We start from the raw sequence: 20,993 nt of genomic DNA, 5'->3' as shown, positions 1-20,993 counted from the left end.
TAGGTATTCAAATTTTAAATAAAAAAGGAAGATAATAAAAAAGATATCACACAGGGAGAGATTTTCTGGATCCCCAGAGAGCAGCTAATAAAGGTCAAGAGGAGCACGCTGTGGATGGAGACTGTGACTCTACATATCTTATGAGAATTATTTCAGGTCATTCATGTTTTCTTTAATATCAGGGTGAACCTGCTGGAAACAGACAGACGTATGGTATGTATGGTTTTATAGGAAACATGATGTCAAATGAACAAGTGAAAATGTTTCAGATCTGCGGCTCTGTGTAACAACAATAATCCCCTCCATTCATCGACAAAGCTGGATGATGTTTCAGACTTCTTCATGCCTCTTTGTAATCCCAGCGTGTTTAAAAAACCTGGATCCGCCCATGTCTTGTTTCCTGCTCTCCTTTCTCCATGTCTGCTCAGTCGCTCTCTATAAATACATAAGGTCCTGTTTCCAAGGTAACAAGTCTATTGAGAATAGGCCACCTGAAAACTAGATAGAGTGGAAAAGGGGGGGTGGGGGGGGTGGGGGTTGTTCACTGTCACTCTGTGTCCTGCAGTGTCGCCGCTGAGACCATCACTCTCATTATTACACTAAAGTTCTGCTTCAGAACTGTCAGAGACGCTCCTGCACCTGTGTGAATCATTGATCAATCTCATCTAAACCTTTCTGCCCAACGTGTTGCAATATCCCTGCATGCGTCCCCAGAGAGCTGCGGAGACTCGACGTGCTGATGATCAGATTTGAACTCGGTCGCCGCAAAACGTTCACTCAAGGACGAGGAAAAGTAACTCATGCAGTTGAATAATGATTTTTTTACACACACTGTGTTTGTGTAGCAGATTTGAACACAAACACTGCTCAGCTGTTGAAAAGTAAGTATTTTGTATTTTACTGTCTTTACTGCTGAAATACATGACAATTAACGGGGCCCAAATAATATAGTTTTTTAATGTAGATTTTTGTGATCATCAGACAGTGGATCTGAGACATACACTATGTCTCATTTACTGTGTTTCAGTCAATTATAACAAAAACAGATCTGCAAAAAGAACAATCATTTAAATAAATAAATAAAAATAAAAATGTAATCCAACTCAGTGACAGAATCTGAATTAAACAAACGCAGCAACATCATCATGATTTTAAGGTTATTCTTCACTTAAAGATGTGTGAAAATCCTCTAAGAAGGGACACAAGAGTGTGTGTGTGTGTGTGTGTGTGTGTGTGTGTGTGTGTGTGTGTGTGTGTGTGTGTGTGTGTGTGTGTGTGTGTGTGTGTGTGTGTGTGTGTGTGTGTGTGTGTGTGTGTGTGTGTGTGTGTGTGTGTGTGTGTGTGTGTGTGTGTTCTTGTATTTTATATGATCCTCTTTAGGACATTTCCTGGCATAAACACTGGCCTTGTCAGGACCAGTATAGTCCTCATGGAGAGCAGAAACCTGGTCCAAATGACCTGAACTTTCTGAGGAACTAGTAAAAGTTTTGAACTGACGTTAGGTTAAGGGTTAGATTTAGACATGGTTAACTGGGTTTGTTTTTTATTTATCTATGTATGTATCTATTTAAAGAAAGGCACGATGCATATTAATAAATATTCAAATGTAAATATGCCCTGTTGTGGCCTGAGGCTAATTTTCCGCCTGTAGTCCCTAGGCAGGTTGACGTTATGAGGGATAAAAATGAAAATATCTTCATGGAAACAAAAACATAGTGACATGAGAGCTCACAAAAATACACACGCTACACAAAGGAGGAAAGATACATACATACATATCCATTAAGTATAAGGGCAACACTTTGGTTAGGCTGTCCAAATGAGTGGAAGTCCTAAAAGAGGTTGTGGCGTCAAGAAAAATAACCTCAATCTTTGTGGGGACATTTGACCTTGTGGGGACTTTTTGTCCAGGTCCCACAATTTCAAAGGGCTTTTTCAGGAAGTGTACATTAATCTCTTATACTTACAATATATAAAGCATACAATGAAGAATGGAGTACAGGTCGTTGTCATTCGTTCTCAAGTGTTCACTGCCCTCCAGTGGTCACAGTCAGACCCTGCAACTCTAAAAATATTTATTATTAATCATTAAACAAATGCATTTTCTGACTTCCTCAGTTTTAATATTTCTATATGAGTTTGCCTCATACAGCTGTTAAAATATCGCAATATCACACCAACAATAAATTAATTAATGTAAACACCAACGGCTGCGACTTAAGATTGTTTTTTTTTATTATCAATACAAGAAAGGAACTGATTAACCAAACAGTGAAAATAAAGCAGTGTAAGTGCAATTTTGAAGTATAGGCAAATAGGCAAAAAAATGTTTACCTTGGTGTTGTCATAGATTTCAGATTTCACACACCTCTTTGTTTGTAAGGCTCACATATTTATTACAGCAAACATGATTTTCCACTGATTCCCTCTGACAACAGCAAACTTCAGGTGTATAGCAGGGGTCTCACACTGGCGGCCCGGGGGCCACATGTGGCCCCTCAATCGATTACATGTGGCCCCCTCCCCACTTAATATCATGTTATAATGAAAACATGGCCCACGACCTCACTGTCTTTTAAACACAGTGTGTAGCTGAGGCACAGCTGCCAGCGAGGTGATAGAATATAATATATGTTTGCTAGCAATGTTTATTATAACAGTAATAATAACACATTTGGTCATAATTATCCCATAATTAAATGTATCATATACAACATATTACATATATAAATACGCTTGTTAGGGCCCGAGCCACGAATGGCAAGGGCCGAAACGGCTCCTGGTACGAACTTTAAATACAGTTGTCGACACTATTATTTATGTAATTTAGAATAAATGTCTGTTTTTTATATTACATTTATTTTGCATCATAAATAGTATTATTAAGTATGTGTGACATCATGATACAATATTGTGAACAGTTGTTTTTTTTTTCCCACATTTTGTCGGCCGGCCCCCTCTTGACCACAATAGATGCGCATTGGCCCCCAGGTCATTTGAGTTTGAGACCCCTGGTGTATAGTCTGTGTTTTTACAAACCGGAGAGGAGCTTGTTCCTTTTCAAGCCACATGATCATTGTTCATTCACTGTAAAGGCAGAATAATTATTAACTTGAAGTCTTAATGCTGCAATGAATACCAGGGAAACTAATGAAATCATGTCGATTAGTTGATCAGCAGTCCTCTTTAATCATTTTTCTCCCTGATGACACACTGAAAAAAGACTGACATTCATTCTGTGAGTGAGAGGTGGCAGAGAAATCTTCACACTGGATGTCAAGACGTGGTGTGCAAGAACTTTAACAGGATTTTGGAGTTGCCATGCTGTCAGTGACAGAGCTCTGTGGAACATCATGATGTGGCGTCATGAAAAATAACCTCAGGAGGACAGACAAGTGTACGGCTGACTGACGGGGAACACACCGAGGATGGTGACACTGTCGTGTTTCATAGATTTCACTGGGAAGGAGAATCGGCTCCTGAGAGGCAGATGAAGTCTGTGACACCTGTCACACCTTTGACGACGCCAGAGGCATTAAACATACGCGAAGTGGCTGATATGGTTTTACATGCGTTTGAAACGTGACTGGTAATTTAAAAAAAATTAAAAAATCCTTAATATAATGAGTCTTGTATTAAGTACCTTAAAGGGATACTTGAGTAAGTACAAGTGTGTTAACAGAAAATGACTGGTACAGGTTTTTACGGCACTTAAGTATCAAAAGTGATTTCCTCATATAAAATGTACTTAAATTTTAGAAGTAAAATTTTTTTTTTTAAAGAAAAGGAGTTCAGATTGAGGGGTAGAGCCAGTTGAACTAGAAGGTTGTGGGTTAAATTCCTGGCTCTGCTCGTCTAGATGTGTCCTTGAGCAAGACACTTGTGAATGGGTGAATGGCAAAATTGTGTCATCAAGACTAGAAAAGTGCTAGATAAATACAGACCATTACCATCTCTTATTCTTCTGATTTTATTTGGTAGTAACGAGTAACAAAGAGAGGAAATGCAGTGGAGTAAAAGTTGCTAGAAATATTAAGTAAAGACATGAATTTTGTACAGTAACCAATTATTTATACTTCAAAGTGTTTATACTTGGTTACTCTGGTTACTTCTATACGTTTTTGAAGTAATAGATTAATTTTGTCAACATAGACTTTCATTGTGAAACTCTGTGAAATACTGTCACAAATGTAGTGTGACAACTGTTATAGTCATTTTCAAATCATATCGCAGACCCTGACTGAGCAGTTGGTTTTCCCCACTATGCAGGAGTTTTGTTTTTTCTCTTTTCCACTTGATCGGCCCCCTCGAGACCTTTGCTTGAAATGGTAGCTTTTAAGGTCCAGTGAGTGAAACTGGCAGGAATTAAAGATGAAATAATATTTAATTGTAGTGTACAATCACCTATTGTATGACTCATTGAATCTTTCATATTTATATCAGGAGATGGGCACCTGAAGTTGAAAGACAGATCTCAGCCCAGCTGAAGTTTTTCCAATGAGGGAAGCCTGTGCGGACAATGTACAATAGAGATCTCTTTATTATAGTGCATTTATCAGCTGTTACAATAGTAGTTTAGAAAAAGCATTAAAGGTACTTAAGAAATACATATGCACATACCATGTCATCTGTACATAAAACGTCTTTGAAAAATTAAAGCTTCAAATCTGAACATGAATAGGTGGACGCAGTTGTGTTAAGACACATTTCCTCATGTAGTATTGCATACATTTGTATTTCTTGCCATATGCCAGACTATGTAATGCATCTGGAGAAAACACCATAATGTACAGAAAGCCAAAGGGATTAGTCATCGAGTTACCTAGATTTTCCAAGAAAGCATCATGTTGTAGAAAAACCAACACAGAAGGGGAACTCATTTTCCCTTTTAGATGTCAGTGTGACATTATGACCTTTGGGTCATTTTTACTCATTACGAGGTGTGCACTGTTCCAAGATTGTTATCTTAATAACTGCGGGGTGGGGGTTGTGTGATCAATTACTAGTGGAACTGATGCAACATTCTCAATTGTACATTTTAACTGTGAGCTGGTGTAGAGCCATAGGGAGGATTATTGCCTCAAGACCCCTGCAAAGGCTTTCACTTGAGTCCTTGTTGTGCAAGCCGATGAGAGAGGGACAAATATAAAAAATAAAACCTGAGACAAAAAACCCTGGCTATATATGCAAGGGAATTATTCAAAGGAGCATTTGCAGTGAGGTTAGCACAAATATTTAAAACTCAAAATGTAATGTCTGTCACAGCACTAATGATTTGGTCAAGAGGATGTGTGCACCCTCTGGAAAATAGCGAAAGGAGGCTATTTCGCACTCAGACAAATCCAGAATCCAACCAATTGTTCCCAAGAGCATTTTCAGGTCAGGCATTTATCAATGTCAAAGTAGTAATTATAATAATAATAAAAAGAAAATAATAATAATACAGAACAGCCCTTAACCAAAATAACTACGTACAAGAGAACACGAGATAATGAGTAAATAAGAATCCAGAGTGGGAGCAACTCTACAAAAAAAAAGGCCTTATGTCGCTGGAATCCACAACACACATCCACTATTGAAGCTGTACCTACACTCAAAACACAAAATAGAATGTTTATTTCTTCTAGTCCTGACGGATCCTTTAAAACCTGTTAGTACAGTCAGGTTTAGCAGGGCGGGATGGGCTGGATATAAAAAGAAGAAAGAGGCTGCAGAATGACAACATTGTAGCCCGACAGGATCTACAGGCTGAAGAATTTGGATATATATACTGAAAGATTAGATGGAGTCACGCATTCCAGTGTCTGTTGCTAGAGTTAAAAACTTAAATATGCCACAAAAAAAAATCCCCACAATTCTCAAAATAACGTGACATGATCAGCCATTTTACTTAAATACACATTGAGCGGTTACAGTGTCTCTGCGGCGGTTGAGTTAACGGTTACACAGACCTTAATGCCATGTGCAGTTGTTCTTTTTAACAATCACCGTAGACTACTGACAGCAGACTTTGTGGAAACATGAATCTTTAGATGTGTCAATACTGAAGGCAGGAGATGTTTGAAAGGAAATTGTGTTCAAGGCACGGCAGTGCTGCTCCCACTCTGCTCATACATACAACACATTCTTTCAATCACCCAGAGGGAAAAACAAACCCATACAGTACACAGATGCAAGGGAGCGAGCGCTGGCCCATGGTACCACTCTTCAGGGGGAAAAGAGAGGAAAACAGGAATGAGTAGGATTCGGACCAGCGGATTCCATTTACATTAGACACGAGACATGATGGACAGGAAGGAGACTGAAGCATCATTTTTTTAGCTGGTGTGAGAGCCAGTCCAGGCCCTCATAGAGACCATCTCCACTGGTGGCACATGTGGCCTGAATATACCAGTTACGATTGCGCAGAGTGTTTAGACCAAGCTTTTCAGTTATCTCAGCTGCATTCAAGGCATTGGGCAAGTCCTGCAACAGAAAACAACTTTTAAACAAGAAAAAGAAAATTTAACTTTCCAAATTAAGTTTTAAAGGCATCTTGCCGACACTGGTTGCTCAGTAAATCATGTCTGTATAATGAAACAGCAATACTGAAAGTGGTATTTATGGACCGTCAGTGGTACTGTATTTATATCATATCAATGCGACATGCAATAATTAGTCCAGTGCTTACCAATGTGTGGGCTGTAGAGTTGTCACGATACCAAAATGAGTAACTATTATTATTATTATTATTATTATTATGTATTTGTACAAGTTATAAATGCTAATTAAATACTTATGTTGTTTGGTGCATGATAAACATAATACTGGTGAAGTAACAATGATACTGAATGGCTTTAGTTCATAACTGGGTCAACAAGAGTACATGAACAAAAGCATATCAGCAATAAAAAATAAATAAATAAATAAATTAAGTTAGAATGTATATGGTTGAAATTAAATAATCATTAAGTTTACTTTGCACATTATGACTCGTCGCAGTGTTTTGATTTTGAGTGTAACCTTTTTTGGCCACATTGTTACAGATGGCGCCTTCAAAATGGGACTGGGACCCAGTAAATTCACTGGTTGAATTAGTTAATGGGTGTTTTTTTCTGCAAATGACAGCTACAAAACTATACCTGTTTGTTGGCAAACACAAGAAGCACAGCGTCCCTCAGCTCGTCCTCAGACAGCATACGATTAAGCTCTTCCCTTGCCTCGCCAATTCGCTCCCTGTCATTGCTGTCCACAACGAAGATAAGGCCTGAGAAAGGGAAAAAGGCATGATATTTGTGAAGGATAGAATGACGGCTTTGTGTGTAATGGAGGATTTAACTACCAATTGGCCAACACCAGTGAAACAGGTCTTAGGTGTGGAAATATCAGGAGGCTTCTTACCTTGTGTGTTTTGGAAGTAATGCCTCCAAAGTGGCCTGATCTTATCCTGGCCACCGACATCCCACACTGTGAAACTGATGTTCTTGTATTCCACTGTCTCAACATTAAAACCTGCACATACAAGGAAAAAACAGCTATTAAACATGTCTCAGTTTACTGGAAGGTGGTACTTCCTCTCTAGTACCACACAACTGAAGATGGAGAAGACTCACCAATGGTAGGTATAGTGGTTACAATTTCTCCCAGTTTTAGTTTGTACAGGATGGTGGTCTTTCCAGCAGCATCCAGCCCCACCATAAGTATCCTCATCTCTTTCTTGCCAAAAAAGCCTTTGAAAAGGTTTGAAAACGCACTTCCCATCTTGGCTCACCTATGAAATAACAAAGAATATTGTACTTTGAGCAAGGTCAGATCTCAAAATATTACTTACTTTCAGTGTTGTTTTTGTCAACAATGACGATCATTTTGTTGACGTCACTTTTTTCATAACGATAACGAGACGGTGACGAGATAAACATGGCTCTTTGATGTAGGGCTGTAATCAACCAAAGAAACGACTAAAGCCCTGAAATTTCGACTAAAAATCGACTAATCGGGAGGGAGGGGGTGGTGCTTTGCGAGTGCGGCTATTTTAATTTGAACCCGCAAAGCACATGTGTGGCTGCGGCTCTTAATTTGAAAAGACCCACTGGGCTGCACTAAACCAAAATAGTGGAAAACAAGGTGGTTTTCTCTGAATACAGGCTGTTACCTGTGAAACATGGGTGCTCCATTAGACTTGGTACTTTCCTCCTAATGAAATTCACCATAAAAAAAAAATAATAATAAGCATCAGTATCGTAAGCAACCCAGGATTCAAGACGCATGTTAAGACTTTGGACAAACGTCACGTGTTGCCGTCACGTAAACATTTCAGCAGTTGCTCTGCCAGCCTTGTATGATAAATGTTGTGCTGAAGAAGCAAAGGATGTGCTGAGGGAGTATAGCATTGTTTTGTTTTTTTGAAAAAGAAGAGCATTTTATTTTGATTTGGTCCTGTGTTATTAGTGATGTATTGTTTTTATTGCTATCATTATTTTAATTTACTGTTATTATTTTACTTGTTTACGTGTTACTAATTTATTTCTGACTGTTCGTTTAAGTTATATTTAAATTTGAGTTTTGGTTGGTTCAATAAATACTAAAGTTTTGAAAACAATGAATAATCGTGTTTGTTAATCGTGATTTCAATATCAATCAAAATAATCGGGATTATTATTTCTTGCCATAATCGCCCAGCCCTATTACAAATGTTTCTTTTTTTTTAACCGATTCACCGAAAAAAACAATTAATCAATTATTAAAATAATCGTTAGTTGCAGCCCTACTTTCAGAATATGTAAATAACTCAAAATGACCCTCGGCAGAGTTGTTCCCAGTTTTGCCATGGCTGGTCAAAAATGTAATGCTGGCATACAAAATGCCAGCAAATCAACAGAGTTTGGTACCGTAGACCAGGGTTGGTTATTTTCGACAATGTCATGATATTCATTCATCGTCTTGCGCTTTATCCTTCACATGAGGATCTGAATATTCTGTTTCTTATATCAGTTTCTTTGGCACAGCCAAACTTAATACCAGTACCTTACATTCAGTACCCCCCCCCCCCCCCACCCCCCAAAAAAAAATTTGCCGGGCAGCTTTTGAAATTTTTTAGTAAAAATGGGGCATTTTGTGGCTTTTTGAAGGACCATTATGGTGACTCATGAAGTAAGGGCAGGTAACTCAAAATGGAAAAATACAGAAAAACCTAAATTAATTATTGTGACAATTTTGTAACATTTTTTTTTTTTTATTATTTTGTTAAATATAATTTTGTTGTTATGGCTGGGACTGAGTCGGGGCTTTTTTTTTCTGCACACCGCCCCTGCTGACTCTGCTCTTCTCTCTCCTGCATTGTGCGCCACTGTAAGGGGACCCTTCGTATGGATGGAATATATTATTTCTCTGTGCGCAGTTTCATCCCCACATTCATATTATGAGACGTACATAATGATCTCTATGACGAGGATCGAGTGCAGTCGCCATGAAATACAGGAGATCCAAGTAGATCATAGTAAACTGTTGACAGATTCTCAAGAGCGCACTATTCAATGTTTTTACTCCGTGGTCTTATTCTTTCTTTAGAAGATGCTTTAGCGCTGTAATTAAGGGAATAACAGATGCATCAGATGAGCTGATCTCTTTAGTTAACTGCTCAAAGAGAGAGAAGAGAGTGTCGCGGGGAGTTCATAATCTGTGCCGCACGCAGCCAAGTTTCACTTTTACGCAGAGACTTTCCAGCGTTTAACAGGTGCTGTTCCACCGTATTGTAGCTGTGTTTCGACCACCGAATTATCAGTGCATCCCTAAATATAACATCTTTACTGACAAGAACGATGTAACCGTAATAATGGCGCACTTGATAGTGTGACTTGGGTTTCAATCGGACAAGCATGCGCTTTGGCTTTTCCAAATGCTAACTGCTGTTAGCTGCCGGAGCCTCAGTGAAGCTGACGTAGTTTCCTGCGTCTCATTTGCATTTAAAGTGACAGGTACTCAAAACTGACTGTTCTGAACAGGACTGTTTTGGCAGGGTGATTGAACTGCTGCTCCATCTTTAAGGTATTTTGACCAAAGCATGTCACAGACATAATCATTAGGACACCAGGGAACTCGGTTAACTTGTAGAAATATGATATAATGAGTCCTTGCAAGAGAATGTACTTGTGACCAGCAGCTAAGGATGATCATGTCAGGCACACTGCAAAGCCAGCAGACAGATAAACTCACCACTGGCAAACTGATATTTAGACATACATTTCATTTAAAAGGGAAAGAGGAAAATGTGAAATGTTTTTTGGGGGTTCATTAGCATAGGGGGTGAAGCCATCTATTCACATTCTACTTTAAATGTAAGCATGTCACTTAAGGATACAGAGGACACCCACGTGATTATTCATCAACAAAATCAAATGCCAAGGATATGTTTTAGCTAATATTCTGTCGTGAATGATATACTAAAGTCTCCAGAGTGAAAATAAGTCACTCGATCTATATATGTTGCTTACAGTCGGTCACCTTAAATATCCATCCTGTCACTATTCCCGATAAGAGAAATTCGCTATAATCAATAATATCGTATGTGGTTCACAGCGACTAGAGTAAGGTAAGCATACAACTTCTCAGACCAATATCGAGGCCATGTTGCATAGATTCTCTTTTGAGTAAACAAGAATAACAGGTTTCTACTAACAGGACGCAAAGGGGGTTGTTGACCATTCAAAAGCATGTGTGACAGAACTAGTCTATGAGACACTATGAATACAGTATTTAACATTACAAAGTATTTGTGAGGCACAATTAATGTGAAAGATAAAAGAAATGCGCTGCAGAAGTTATACAATCCACAAAGCATTTTTATTAGTACTACAATAAAATGTGTCGGTTTCTACACCATCTTTCGTATTGGCTACACTATATGTTCAAATAGTGTAAGCACTTTCGTTATTACACCAACAATTCAGTTGTTCTTCAAATGACAGTACGTAGCTATTGGTTAGCATGCAGTTAGCATGCTAGCGAAACTGTGTTTAATGACTCACTACGGGCAATGGATTATTAAAGCACAGACGTGACTCGATATGCACACAGATGACAATGGCTGACACAGGATATGGTTATTAAGTCAACCAAAGGCTCAGGCGATTTGCACTTAATCAAATGCTTTAAACTTCTAGAGCTGTGCTAAAGTTTAACTACTAAGGAAACTGCTAAGGAACTTCAACGACCAACCACCTATAGCCTCCTGTAAAAGCCTCCTGTAAACATAAAATGGCGTTCTCGTGGGCTCTATTGTTTTCACTTACTTAAATAGTAGTACAGTGTCTATATTTGTCATTCGGGTGTTAATTGTTTTAAAAGTTTGTAGTTGTACCTTGTGTAGCGATTTTCGGTCCTTCTCCGCTGCTTGTGTTCGGCAACAAAATGGCGTTTGAAAGTGCCGTCGTCGTTTTCGTCGTCGTCATCCGCCCTTTAGTTCTTCTTCGCGGTGTGTTTAATGGCAGTTACACACACGAAATGCCTCGTCACTGCCGATCAAAGGATGTGGAGTGCTGATGCAGGCCAACCTGGGTGTTGTGTGCAGGTAATAGTTAGCTAAGTTTGCCTGTTCATTCATATAAGACTGCAAGTAAGTATTTAAAATAATAAAATAATATATAATGTGCATCAAATGCATGTCTTGTTAATGTAACCAAAATAATGTTCTATGATGGTTGTGACAAAGTAACGTAAAGGGGAACATTCTGGGAACTCAAAGAGAATGTTCAAGAAAGGTTGTAGAAAAGTTGTGTTAGGGGAAACGTTGGAATGCAATTATAGACTCAATATGCACCAAACATAGACCTTACTTTAGTATGGCATAGTTACTCATCAATTAATGGCGCAAAAACCACAAAGTTACAGGAATTTATGGGTGGGGAAATGAGAGATGGGACAAGTAGCAGACCTTGATACCGCAGGTAGTACAGATTGATAGTGGAGCAGATTAATATTAATATATTAATATAATATAACAGATACTATTCCATAAGAATCTTTCACTTGGCAATACAAGCACCACATTTGGCACAAATGATTTTAAAGAAAAGTACGTTGTCCAGCTGAAAATCCAAGATGGCTACCAGTTTTGAAGATGACCGCCTCGTCAAATGCAAAAAAAAATGGTATGGAAGTAGAAATGTGTTAATGATCCAAAGATCAACATTTATGTATTCTGACAGGAAAAACTCAATTGTGTCAATTGAATACCAGTATGGCTGCCCGTGTTCAAGATGCCGCCTATTACGTGACTCAAAATGAGCATTTTCCTAAGCTGTCTGATCACAGATATTGCATTAAGGTGAAGGGCAACATCCATGATCATTCATTGAAATGCTGTGGTCAAGCTCTATTGGTTTGGATTACTTCATAAGAGTGAAGTCAAAGCACAACCAGGGCACACTGGTGACATCACTGCTGTAAGACTCAGCATGGGGTTCAGTGGAGGCTTGTAGTGCACTAGCTGTAGTTGTAGTTTACTAACTGTTGTTGTTGTGGTGTACTCTCTGTAGTTTGTATTTAGTGTCCCAAATGCTATCTAATAAGCCCCTGTATATATCTCAACTAGAAGTTTAGTTAGCTGTAGTATTGTAGTTAGATAGTCACACCTGAATTGACAGGATGTGCCAGCACAGGAGAGCTAAGCCAACATCATGTCCCTCTGTAATAAAATTACCCATACCGTTTGTACAACTATAGGTTTACTGTAGGGATGGGACGATACCGCTTTTTGTGTCCGATACCACAAAATCTACCAATACTAGTTCGATACAGTCATTTTGGACCATTTATGAATCACATTCGTGCTGAGTGCTGAGAATAAGACACAATTCTCCATTTGTGTAACAAAATACTGTTGTTACACAGCCCAAACACAGGCTGCTCTTGCAGATTTTTATTTTCTAATTTTTACAGTCTGTGCATAGTGAAGAATGCGACATATAGGATTTTTGGATTGTATGGGATTTTACATTTTTATCTGTCCATTCCAGTGATTTTGACCAGTATCAGACCGATACCGTTGACCGATACCAATTCCTTTCCCTAGTTTATTCACTCACTCTCACTCACTCATCTTCTACGGCTTTATCCTCAGGCATGAGGGCGCCAATCTCAACTGTCATAGGACAAAAGGCGGGGTATACCCTGGATAGTTTGCCAGTCCATCACAGGGACACATCGCTCACACTCACACCTACGGTCAATTTAGAGTGTCCAAATATCCTAATCCCCATATTGCATGTTTGACAGTGGGAGGAAACCGTAGACGCCAGAGAAATAACTTACTTCCATTGTTGTCAGAGAGAGACAAGGTGGATACAATGTAAGAGGGAAAGTAAATTTAAGAACAACTTTGAGTTGTACCCCTGAGTAAAAAGTAGTTTGTACTCAGGGGTTGACTTACGGAACAGCAGAGTAAAAACATGAATCAGTTTAAAAGAATATCTAAAATACAAATTTAAAATAAATATAAGGAGGAAGAAGAGCAGGAAGGTGACGTAAATGGTTTAAAGCCAGACATATACTTGTGTTGTACTGAGAACACTATAAAATGCTGTGTATATATTTGGTGTGATAAAGTAGTCTGTAAATCGAGTTGTGTGTAATAGGAATGGGGTAGGTACATTTATATTTCTGCCTACTACTTTTCAAACGTGATGAAATGAGTTGTCATTGTAAATGTTGAACATGTTTGAAAATAAATTATCTATCTGTCTAAAACCCACACTTTGAAACCATGGTCCAGAGTTTGCATCCCAGCCACGACAGTCAGATACATGCATTCACCTCTTTTTATGATATTGACTGTGAAAGGAAGGCAGAATTTTTTCATTTGTTTACTACTGCGTGGCTTAGATTTGGTTACATCGCCATTTAAAGATGGTAATTGTGACAAGGAAAATCAAAAAATATTATATAACAGTACATTTGTATGTAACGTTTGCTGTTAAATAAAACTGGGAATCTTCACATTATCAAATCTGACTGTCCTTAAAAAAAGTTTTCACACCCCAGACTTATTCCCGCATGGAGGATCCTCCCAAAAACGTTACCATACATTGGTTTAGTTGCAAATCTTTGACAAGGTCCAGGCAACTGACCAAACATTATACAGCTGTTTAAGACACATTTAACTTTAAAGTTCAGTTGACATCTAATCATGAATCTGCAGATTGCAATGAACAAGCACGTCTCAGACTACGGTGGCCTTTGAATGCCAGAAATGATGTAGTTCTTGTAGGTGGTAAGGTTTTGCTTCAATACAAAAAACGCATGTTATAAGACCAGTTTGGCTCCCGCCTAAAGAACATGTAAAGGGATATTACAGTGCTTATGATTTATTTTTTAGTTTACTTGCTTTGCAAAGCCCACACTCTTGTCCCCAGATTGAATGTCTGTATTGGTTCCACTAGATGGGGCTCCATCCTTGTTTGTGTGTGGGGGTTTCTTTGCCCTATACTGGAGAACCAAAACATTTTGGAGGAACATGTGGTCTGTAGCTTGATTGGAAGAACAGACTGTATTGACCTTTAACAACATATAATTTAGCTTCCTTTGATTCCAGGCCACGTGGGTCATTTACTTCAGGGTTGAAACTGCTTTGCTTTGATTTGTTTGCAGGACTCGTGGGTTTTTCTTTTTTACTGCCTAATGGAAATGATTATAACGTAATAACTTGTGAGACAAAAATAGTGATGTTCCCTTTTAATTTGACTTCTCCTCCATGTTAATGGCTTTAACCTGCTGCACGGGAACATTTCAGAGTCCTTTCTTTGACCTTGAACCTGAGTTTGACTCATGAAACCTCTGTGCTGCATACTTGTAAAATAACTGCATATAAATATGTGTGCAAAACAAAACAAAAACATTTTTGTCACAAGGGGTTAAAGTTGTATTGTAATGGTCAAAAACAAGGTGCTTTTAATCTGTCAGTCATTATCACAGTGAGAGTTAAAGTGTGAGTTTTGCTCCTTAAACGGTGTTAACGTTCTTAATAAAAACAACACAGAGGAACATTTGGCAATTCGGAAGAAAAACATCCTTAGCAATTATATGTTGTCTGTCTCCAAGTGAGGTTACACTCTGCACAAACTTTACATTAGACCTTTATTGAACAGAAAGAAAAGAAACTTCTATCGCGATATGTATTCTTTCTCATGTAAGTATTGTTCCGCCCTAACCATAAATAAACTCTTCAACATCAAAGATACTTGGGTCTGATTCCTGTGCGTAAATGTTCACCCATAATTTGGGTCGTTTTCTATAATGGCAGCAGGTAAACGCAGTCCCCCTGCAGCTCCATCCACCTGGGTGGCGTTAACAGTGGGAGTCAACATACAGTAATATCGAGAGAGTCCAATGAGGGTGCGGTAATAAGCTGTGCCTCCCCCATGCGCGCGCCCCCACACAAAAGCGCGCTGCCTCCCCGCGGACCGCTGGGCCAGGCTCACCGGATTGAAAGTTCGTGTGCGCGTGGGAGCCACTTTTAAAGAGTTGCGCCGAGCAGACGGCACAGATTTTCTCCGTTGAAGAATCAGCGAGATGAAGAGCAGCGCCAACCCGGCACCATGCGCTCCAGGCTCCCACGGACCGCCTGCTTACTGCGTCTCATTGCGCTCTGCATCCTCCTCTCGCACTCTGCAGCTTATTTTGGGTCAGACATGGTCATGTTTTCTTTATCATTATTGTAATTACTGTTGTTGTTGTTGTTGTTGTTGTTGTTGTTGTTGTTGTTGTTGTTGTTGTTATTTCTACCACATGTTCATGTTTTGCCTTTGCTGGTTTGAATTGCAAAAAATATAATGTAAACATGAGCTTTGACCAATTTACGCACGCGTTCTTTGCGCACATTCTATAAGTAATATCCACAGTTTTGCAAATTCTAGTGCGAAATTATAGCAATTAACCATAAACACCAATAATCTTAATCTGGGGCGTATATTAACCAAATTAAGACACATTAATTGTGCGGTTGTTTTGGTGATATGGTCTTAAATGTGTTTGTTGTTTTAGTTTATCTTTTAGTTTATTCATGCAAGAACATGGACATCTATTAGAAAACTTGAGGAATCCATGCGCAAAGAGCGTCAAACAACAAATTGGCTCCAACGCACAATATACAATCATAAAAACACGTGTAACTGAGAATATTTCATCAGTGATAGTGGAGAGATCACGTCTAACGTGTTCCATTATTTCCTCTCAAAGGCTGACAGGTCGGGAACCGTTGGTGTTATTACCTGCTCCGTTTTCCAATGAAGCCCCGACAGGAAAGGCTCACCTGAAGCAGTGCGAGCAGATGAGTCTGACCAGGCGGCAGAAGAGGCTTTGCCGCAGGGAGCCAGGTTTGGCAGAGACGCTGCGGGAGTCGGTGCGCCTCAGCCTCCTGGAGTGTCGCTATCAGTTCAGGAATGAGCGCTGGAACTGCAGCCTGGATGGACGGGGAAGCCTCCTGAAGAGAGGTGAGTCAATTTGTCTGTCATTAGTGGACACGTGTGGATTATTGTGGATTACAGCATGTTGTATGTCTTTTTTCTCTCTCTTTAGCTGTTTTTATAAGTGAGACAGGTGCACCTTTGCAAACACCTCCATCACTCATCTACAGTAGATTGCACACAGTTTATTCTGTCAGACATTTAAAAAAAAACATTACTTTTATTTGTTGGTAGCAGTTATTGTATGAAAATATGAAATAAACACGTACTGCATTACTGATTTTACAACATAAAAATGTACTCATTGTCTCAAATCACTGTTGTGCACCTTATTTATACCATATTCCTACTTCTAATGCAACACAAAAGCATTTGTGACATGACAGCTTACTCTTATACATTTTTATTCAATACTTGGGATGTAAATCTTTGGAGTTGTGCCAAGCCCTGAAAGGTTTTTTCCAGACGTTGTCTTCTCTTTCTTGCATGGTCTGATACAACTATTGATTTGCCACATTATGAAGAAAAAAAATCAATGTGTCCATATACTAAATTACCATATAGCTAAAATCTCCCATAGGGCGACTGTGCACAGAAAATGCTTTAGGATCCTCCAGGATTTATGCATGTGATATCAGCATGTGGGTGAGCATGAACAGGTCAGCATGGAGGTAATGAGGGAGTAGAAAGCTGAGAAATGTGTTGCGGTGCAGCGCTCTCAAGCCCTGTGGTTATATTTATCTCGGGAAAGCGCCCATTCCCAGAGGAAAAGGGTGGTGTGATTACCCGCTTTCATCTGGGAAAATCCTTCCTAGTCAAAATAATAATTAATTGGATCAAAATATACACTGGTGACAGCTCTGAGTGAAGGAGAGAGAAAAAACACACAGCAAGAGTCCAAAAGGGAAGGTCAGACAGAGGAAGGAATTATGAAAACCTGCGGTGTAATGCTGACATTGTTTTCAACCGTGACGACACAGTGAGCACGCTGTAAACTTTAATGTTTATTCAGTGGCACAAAAGACAAACTTTAAATGACTCCCTGCAGCTTTAACACACATTTTAATGGCTCCAGAAATAGTGAACTAATTTCAGTATATTTTTTTATCTTTTCCACAGCATTCAAAGAGACTGCCTTCTTACTGGCAGTGTCCTCCGCAGCACTGACGCACGCCCTGGCCAAAGCGTGCAGCTCGGGTCGCATGGAACGGTGCACATGCGACGATTCCCCCGGCATCCAGCACCGGGAAGCATGGCAGTGGGGGGTCTGCGGCGACAACCTGAAATACAGCACCAAGTTTCTGAAGAAGTTCCTCGGCCAGAAGAGGGTCAGCAAGGACATGAGGGCTCAGGTCGACATCCACAACATCAATGCGGGAATTCGGGTGAGTGGAGTGGTAATATGGAAACACAGACCCCCCGCCTCCTTCTCCTCCAGTCTTGTTTTTATGATGATGTTACCACCCAGGACATCAAAAACAGCCCCTATATACCTGAGCCACAATTAGCTCAATTAGCTGGGCTGCAATTTTACATGACAATTATACCTCTGACACACTCCTGCATCATCAGAGTGTAGAGAATTGTAATCCTCACCTACACAATTTCTCTCAGAGCCAGACAAACAAACGCCCCCCCCTTATGTGCTGCTCTCGTTGGCCTTGGCGGATAATACAGAGGCAGAGGGTGAGGCAGTGTAGCAGCGAGACAAGACGGCTGTGGGATCTTTGGAGCCAGGTGTTCTCAGGCATGATAAAGCTTGCTGCGCGGGGCCCGCAGAAAATTAAAGGCCTCATGTCGGAGAGAACGATTATAACCGTGGCCTCTTTTTAATATACGAGCAGGCATTTTTTCCCTCTTACTGGATCACTGTGCCTTTCATAAATCCACTTAATGTTCATAACCACCACTGCGAGGCAGCAGGAGGCCCCCGGGGTCCCTGCTCCTACGACTCGCATCCAAAGCCTCTTCACATTGAAATTAGTGGCTATGCCAGGGACTGTTCAACCTGGGTGAAGCCATGAAAGGCCCGTACACACGAGACCGAGTTTAAGAGAATGCGAAAAAGTTTTGTGTCGTATCTTATACGCATTATACGTTTTGGGTGTCACATACAGGCTTTAGTCTGTGTATAAAGATATAAGGAAAATTCTTAAGAACAAAAAAGAAAGTTATTTTTCTGTATGATAGGAACATTAAACCATTGTTTCTTCAGAGGAAGAAAACAACAATAACAACTCCAAATCCCTCAGTGATAATGTTACAGCATTTTCACTTCAGTCTCACGTTCCCACCGATGCTTATTGGAGCCAAAGCCGGTAAATACCTGCGCGCATTTGCCGAGTTATTTGACCCAGGAGTGAATGTCCATTCAGCACATTACCACGACCATTTGACAGGTTATCTGACCAGTGGGGATAAGTCAGCGCTAGAGTGGTGACAAAAAAAAGAGAAACACAAAAGGGAAGAAGCGACTATCTTATCTCATCTGTACTGCGTTAAATGTTTTCCCTACTTTTCACCAACGTTGCTCCCAATGGTGCTCTGAAGCCCCTGAGGCGTTCATACCTGTAAAGGGAGGAACTCGGCAGAACTTTTCAACCCAGAAAGTTCCCTCTGGCTCTCTCTCTCTCTCTCCCTCTCTCGGTGTGTGACCTGTCTCTGGCCTCCACTTAGACAGCAGCCTGACTGATCATCACGCTCCCATCACTGACCATCAAGCTCAGTGAACTATTAACCTACATCAGCGGTGGTCACCGTCACAAACCGTTTTTTCTTTTTTTTTCTTTTTTTGGCACTTTCTTGTGCAGAAATTCTTATCAGTTGTTTTCCATGAGCAGACATGCTCTAAAATCAGGGTGGAGAGTCTGTCACCTCTGCCTCAGGCTTTAGGAAAGAGAGATGGGAAAGAAGCAGACAGAGCTAGTTTCAACACATTTAGAAGGGGGGGGGGGCTGTCCAAGTGAGAAATGTGAAGTAAATGAAATATAGCATCCTGAACAGCCCCCCTCTCAATCCATTATGTCAAAAAAAATTTGACTGAGGTGAGCTAAAGGCTCGTGAGGTGCAGACCTCCACTCCTCCTCACCTTCTTCCCAACCCTGCAGGAAACTCTGTCCAGATAGACCTCCCAGATAAGAGGCCAGGTAATGAATCACACTGAAGCAACTGACATCTCCCTTTTTGCCCCCCCCCCTTCATGTCAGGCGGTGAAGAGCGGGCTGAAAACAACCTGTAAGTGTCACGGCGTCTCCGGCTCCTGCGCCGTAAGGACTTGCTGGAAGCAGCTGCCGCCTTTCCACGACACGGGGCGGCTGCTCAAGTATCGCTACGACACTGCAATGCGAGTGCTGAGCGTCACCAACGCGGCCACGGGCGAGACGGAGCTCGCGGGGCCTCAGCGTCACAGCCAGAGCCTCCGAACTACAGACCTAGTCTTCCTGGAAGACTCCCCCAGCTTCTGCAGGCCCTCCCGCTACTCTGCGGGCACGGGCGGCCGCTCGTGTGCAAAGGACACCACGTGTCAGAGTCTGTGCTGTGGGCGGGGCTACAACACGGCCATGCGTCTCACCAGCATGTCCTGCCACTGCCAGGTGCGCTGGTGCTGTCACGTGGAGTGTCAGACGTGCGTGAGGGAAGAGGAGGTGTACACCTGCAAGACTGCGTGAGCAAAGGATGAGCTGGAGGGATTGATGTGACGTATCGGCAGGACTGAAAGTGCAGCCTCCTGTGCACAACCACACCACTCACATCTCGGCTCCGAGTTGCATGTTTTGTTTTTTTGTTTGTTTGTTTGTTTTTCGGCGAGGAATATCCCCTTTTTAACGTTTCAGATATCGCCACTTCTCCCGCTAATCACCACTGATTTGATATGCAGCCGCTTACAGTAGATTTGAGCGCTTTGCTCTGACTGGATGCACTGAGATCCCTGAGACTGAGGGGGGAAACACACGCTCTTAAAACACAGGTACTGGACCGGACTGGGTGCCACCAGCAGTGCAAGCTCCGACACTGACTTTGTTGTAATTACCTTCTTCTTTTATTTGACTATTTATTGTATCAGTCACGTGTCCGTTGTGCTGCTGCTTTGTACTTTACCCTCCTTATTAATCACGAGTCGTCACCGAGGCTAACGTGGCCTCAAAGGAATGGACCTGTCTGTCCTGCTGTGGAGAACTAAAAAGCACTTATGTTGCTCTTATGGAAAACAAAGTGTATAGTTAATCATGGATGTTTTAAATATATGTATAAATAGCCTACAACCACTGGAAGCTTTGAAGGGACGGGTTAATGCCATTAATTGACGTCGTTGCCACATGCATCAACTGGGTTATTGTGTTAAGAAACAAGCTGGGTTTCAGTTGCGCTTATGGAAATGTCTATGGAAATCTAATGTGTGCTCAACAGAACAAAGGGAACTTCCTGGGGATAGATGAGGGAAACATTTTAATTTATAAACATACCAGCTCTACTCTATTTCTGACCTGCTGTTTAGAGAGTCGCATACTTTCAAGTTTAAAAATGGCCTGATTGAAGCGTTTGGTCTTCAAATGTGGT

General features: G+C 40.7%; 2 protein-coding genes across 2 annotated transcripts; one reads left to right on the top strand and one right to left on the bottom strand.

The window, feature by feature from the left end:
* Positions 1 to 4,567: 4,567 nt before the first annotated feature.
* On the bottom strand, positions 4,568 to 11,379 carry arf2a (ARF GTPase 2a). Its single transcript, XM_083896586.1, has 5 exons — positions 11,336 to 11,379; positions 7,593 to 7,750; positions 7,381 to 7,491; positions 7,122 to 7,246; positions 4,568 to 6,465 (listed from the first exon to the last, which is right to left on the bottom strand). Exons 2-5 carry the CDS (start codon positions 7,738 to 7,740, stop codon positions 6,310 to 6,312), a joined length of 540 nt encoding a protein of 179 aa, XP_083752712.1. The 5' UTR covers positions 7,741 to 7,750; positions 11,336 to 11,379; the 3' UTR covers positions 4,568 to 6,309.
* A 4,190-nt stretch (positions 11,380 to 15,569) lies between these two features.
* Positions 15,570 to 20,104, top strand: wnt9b (wingless-type MMTV integration site family, member 9B; the record flags this gene model as incomplete). The annotated part of the gene is made up of 4 exons (XM_083896839.1): positions 15,570 to 15,655; positions 16,210 to 16,463; positions 17,556 to 17,821; positions 19,643 to 20,104. 4 exons carry the CDS (start codon positions 15,570 to 15,572, stop codon positions 20,102 to 20,104), a joined length of 1,068 nt encoding a protein of 355 aa, XP_083752965.1.
* Positions 20,105 to 20,993: the final 889 nt, after the last annotated feature.

The sequence above is a fragment of the Microchirus variegatus genome (assembly GCF_963457635.1).
Source record: "Microchirus variegatus genome assembly, chromosome: 10".
NCBI classification, from domain to species: Eukaryota; Metazoa; Chordata; class Actinopteri; order Pleuronectiformes; family Soleidae; genus Microchirus; species Microchirus variegatus.
This window is presented reverse-complemented; position numbering and strand designations above follow the sequence as displayed.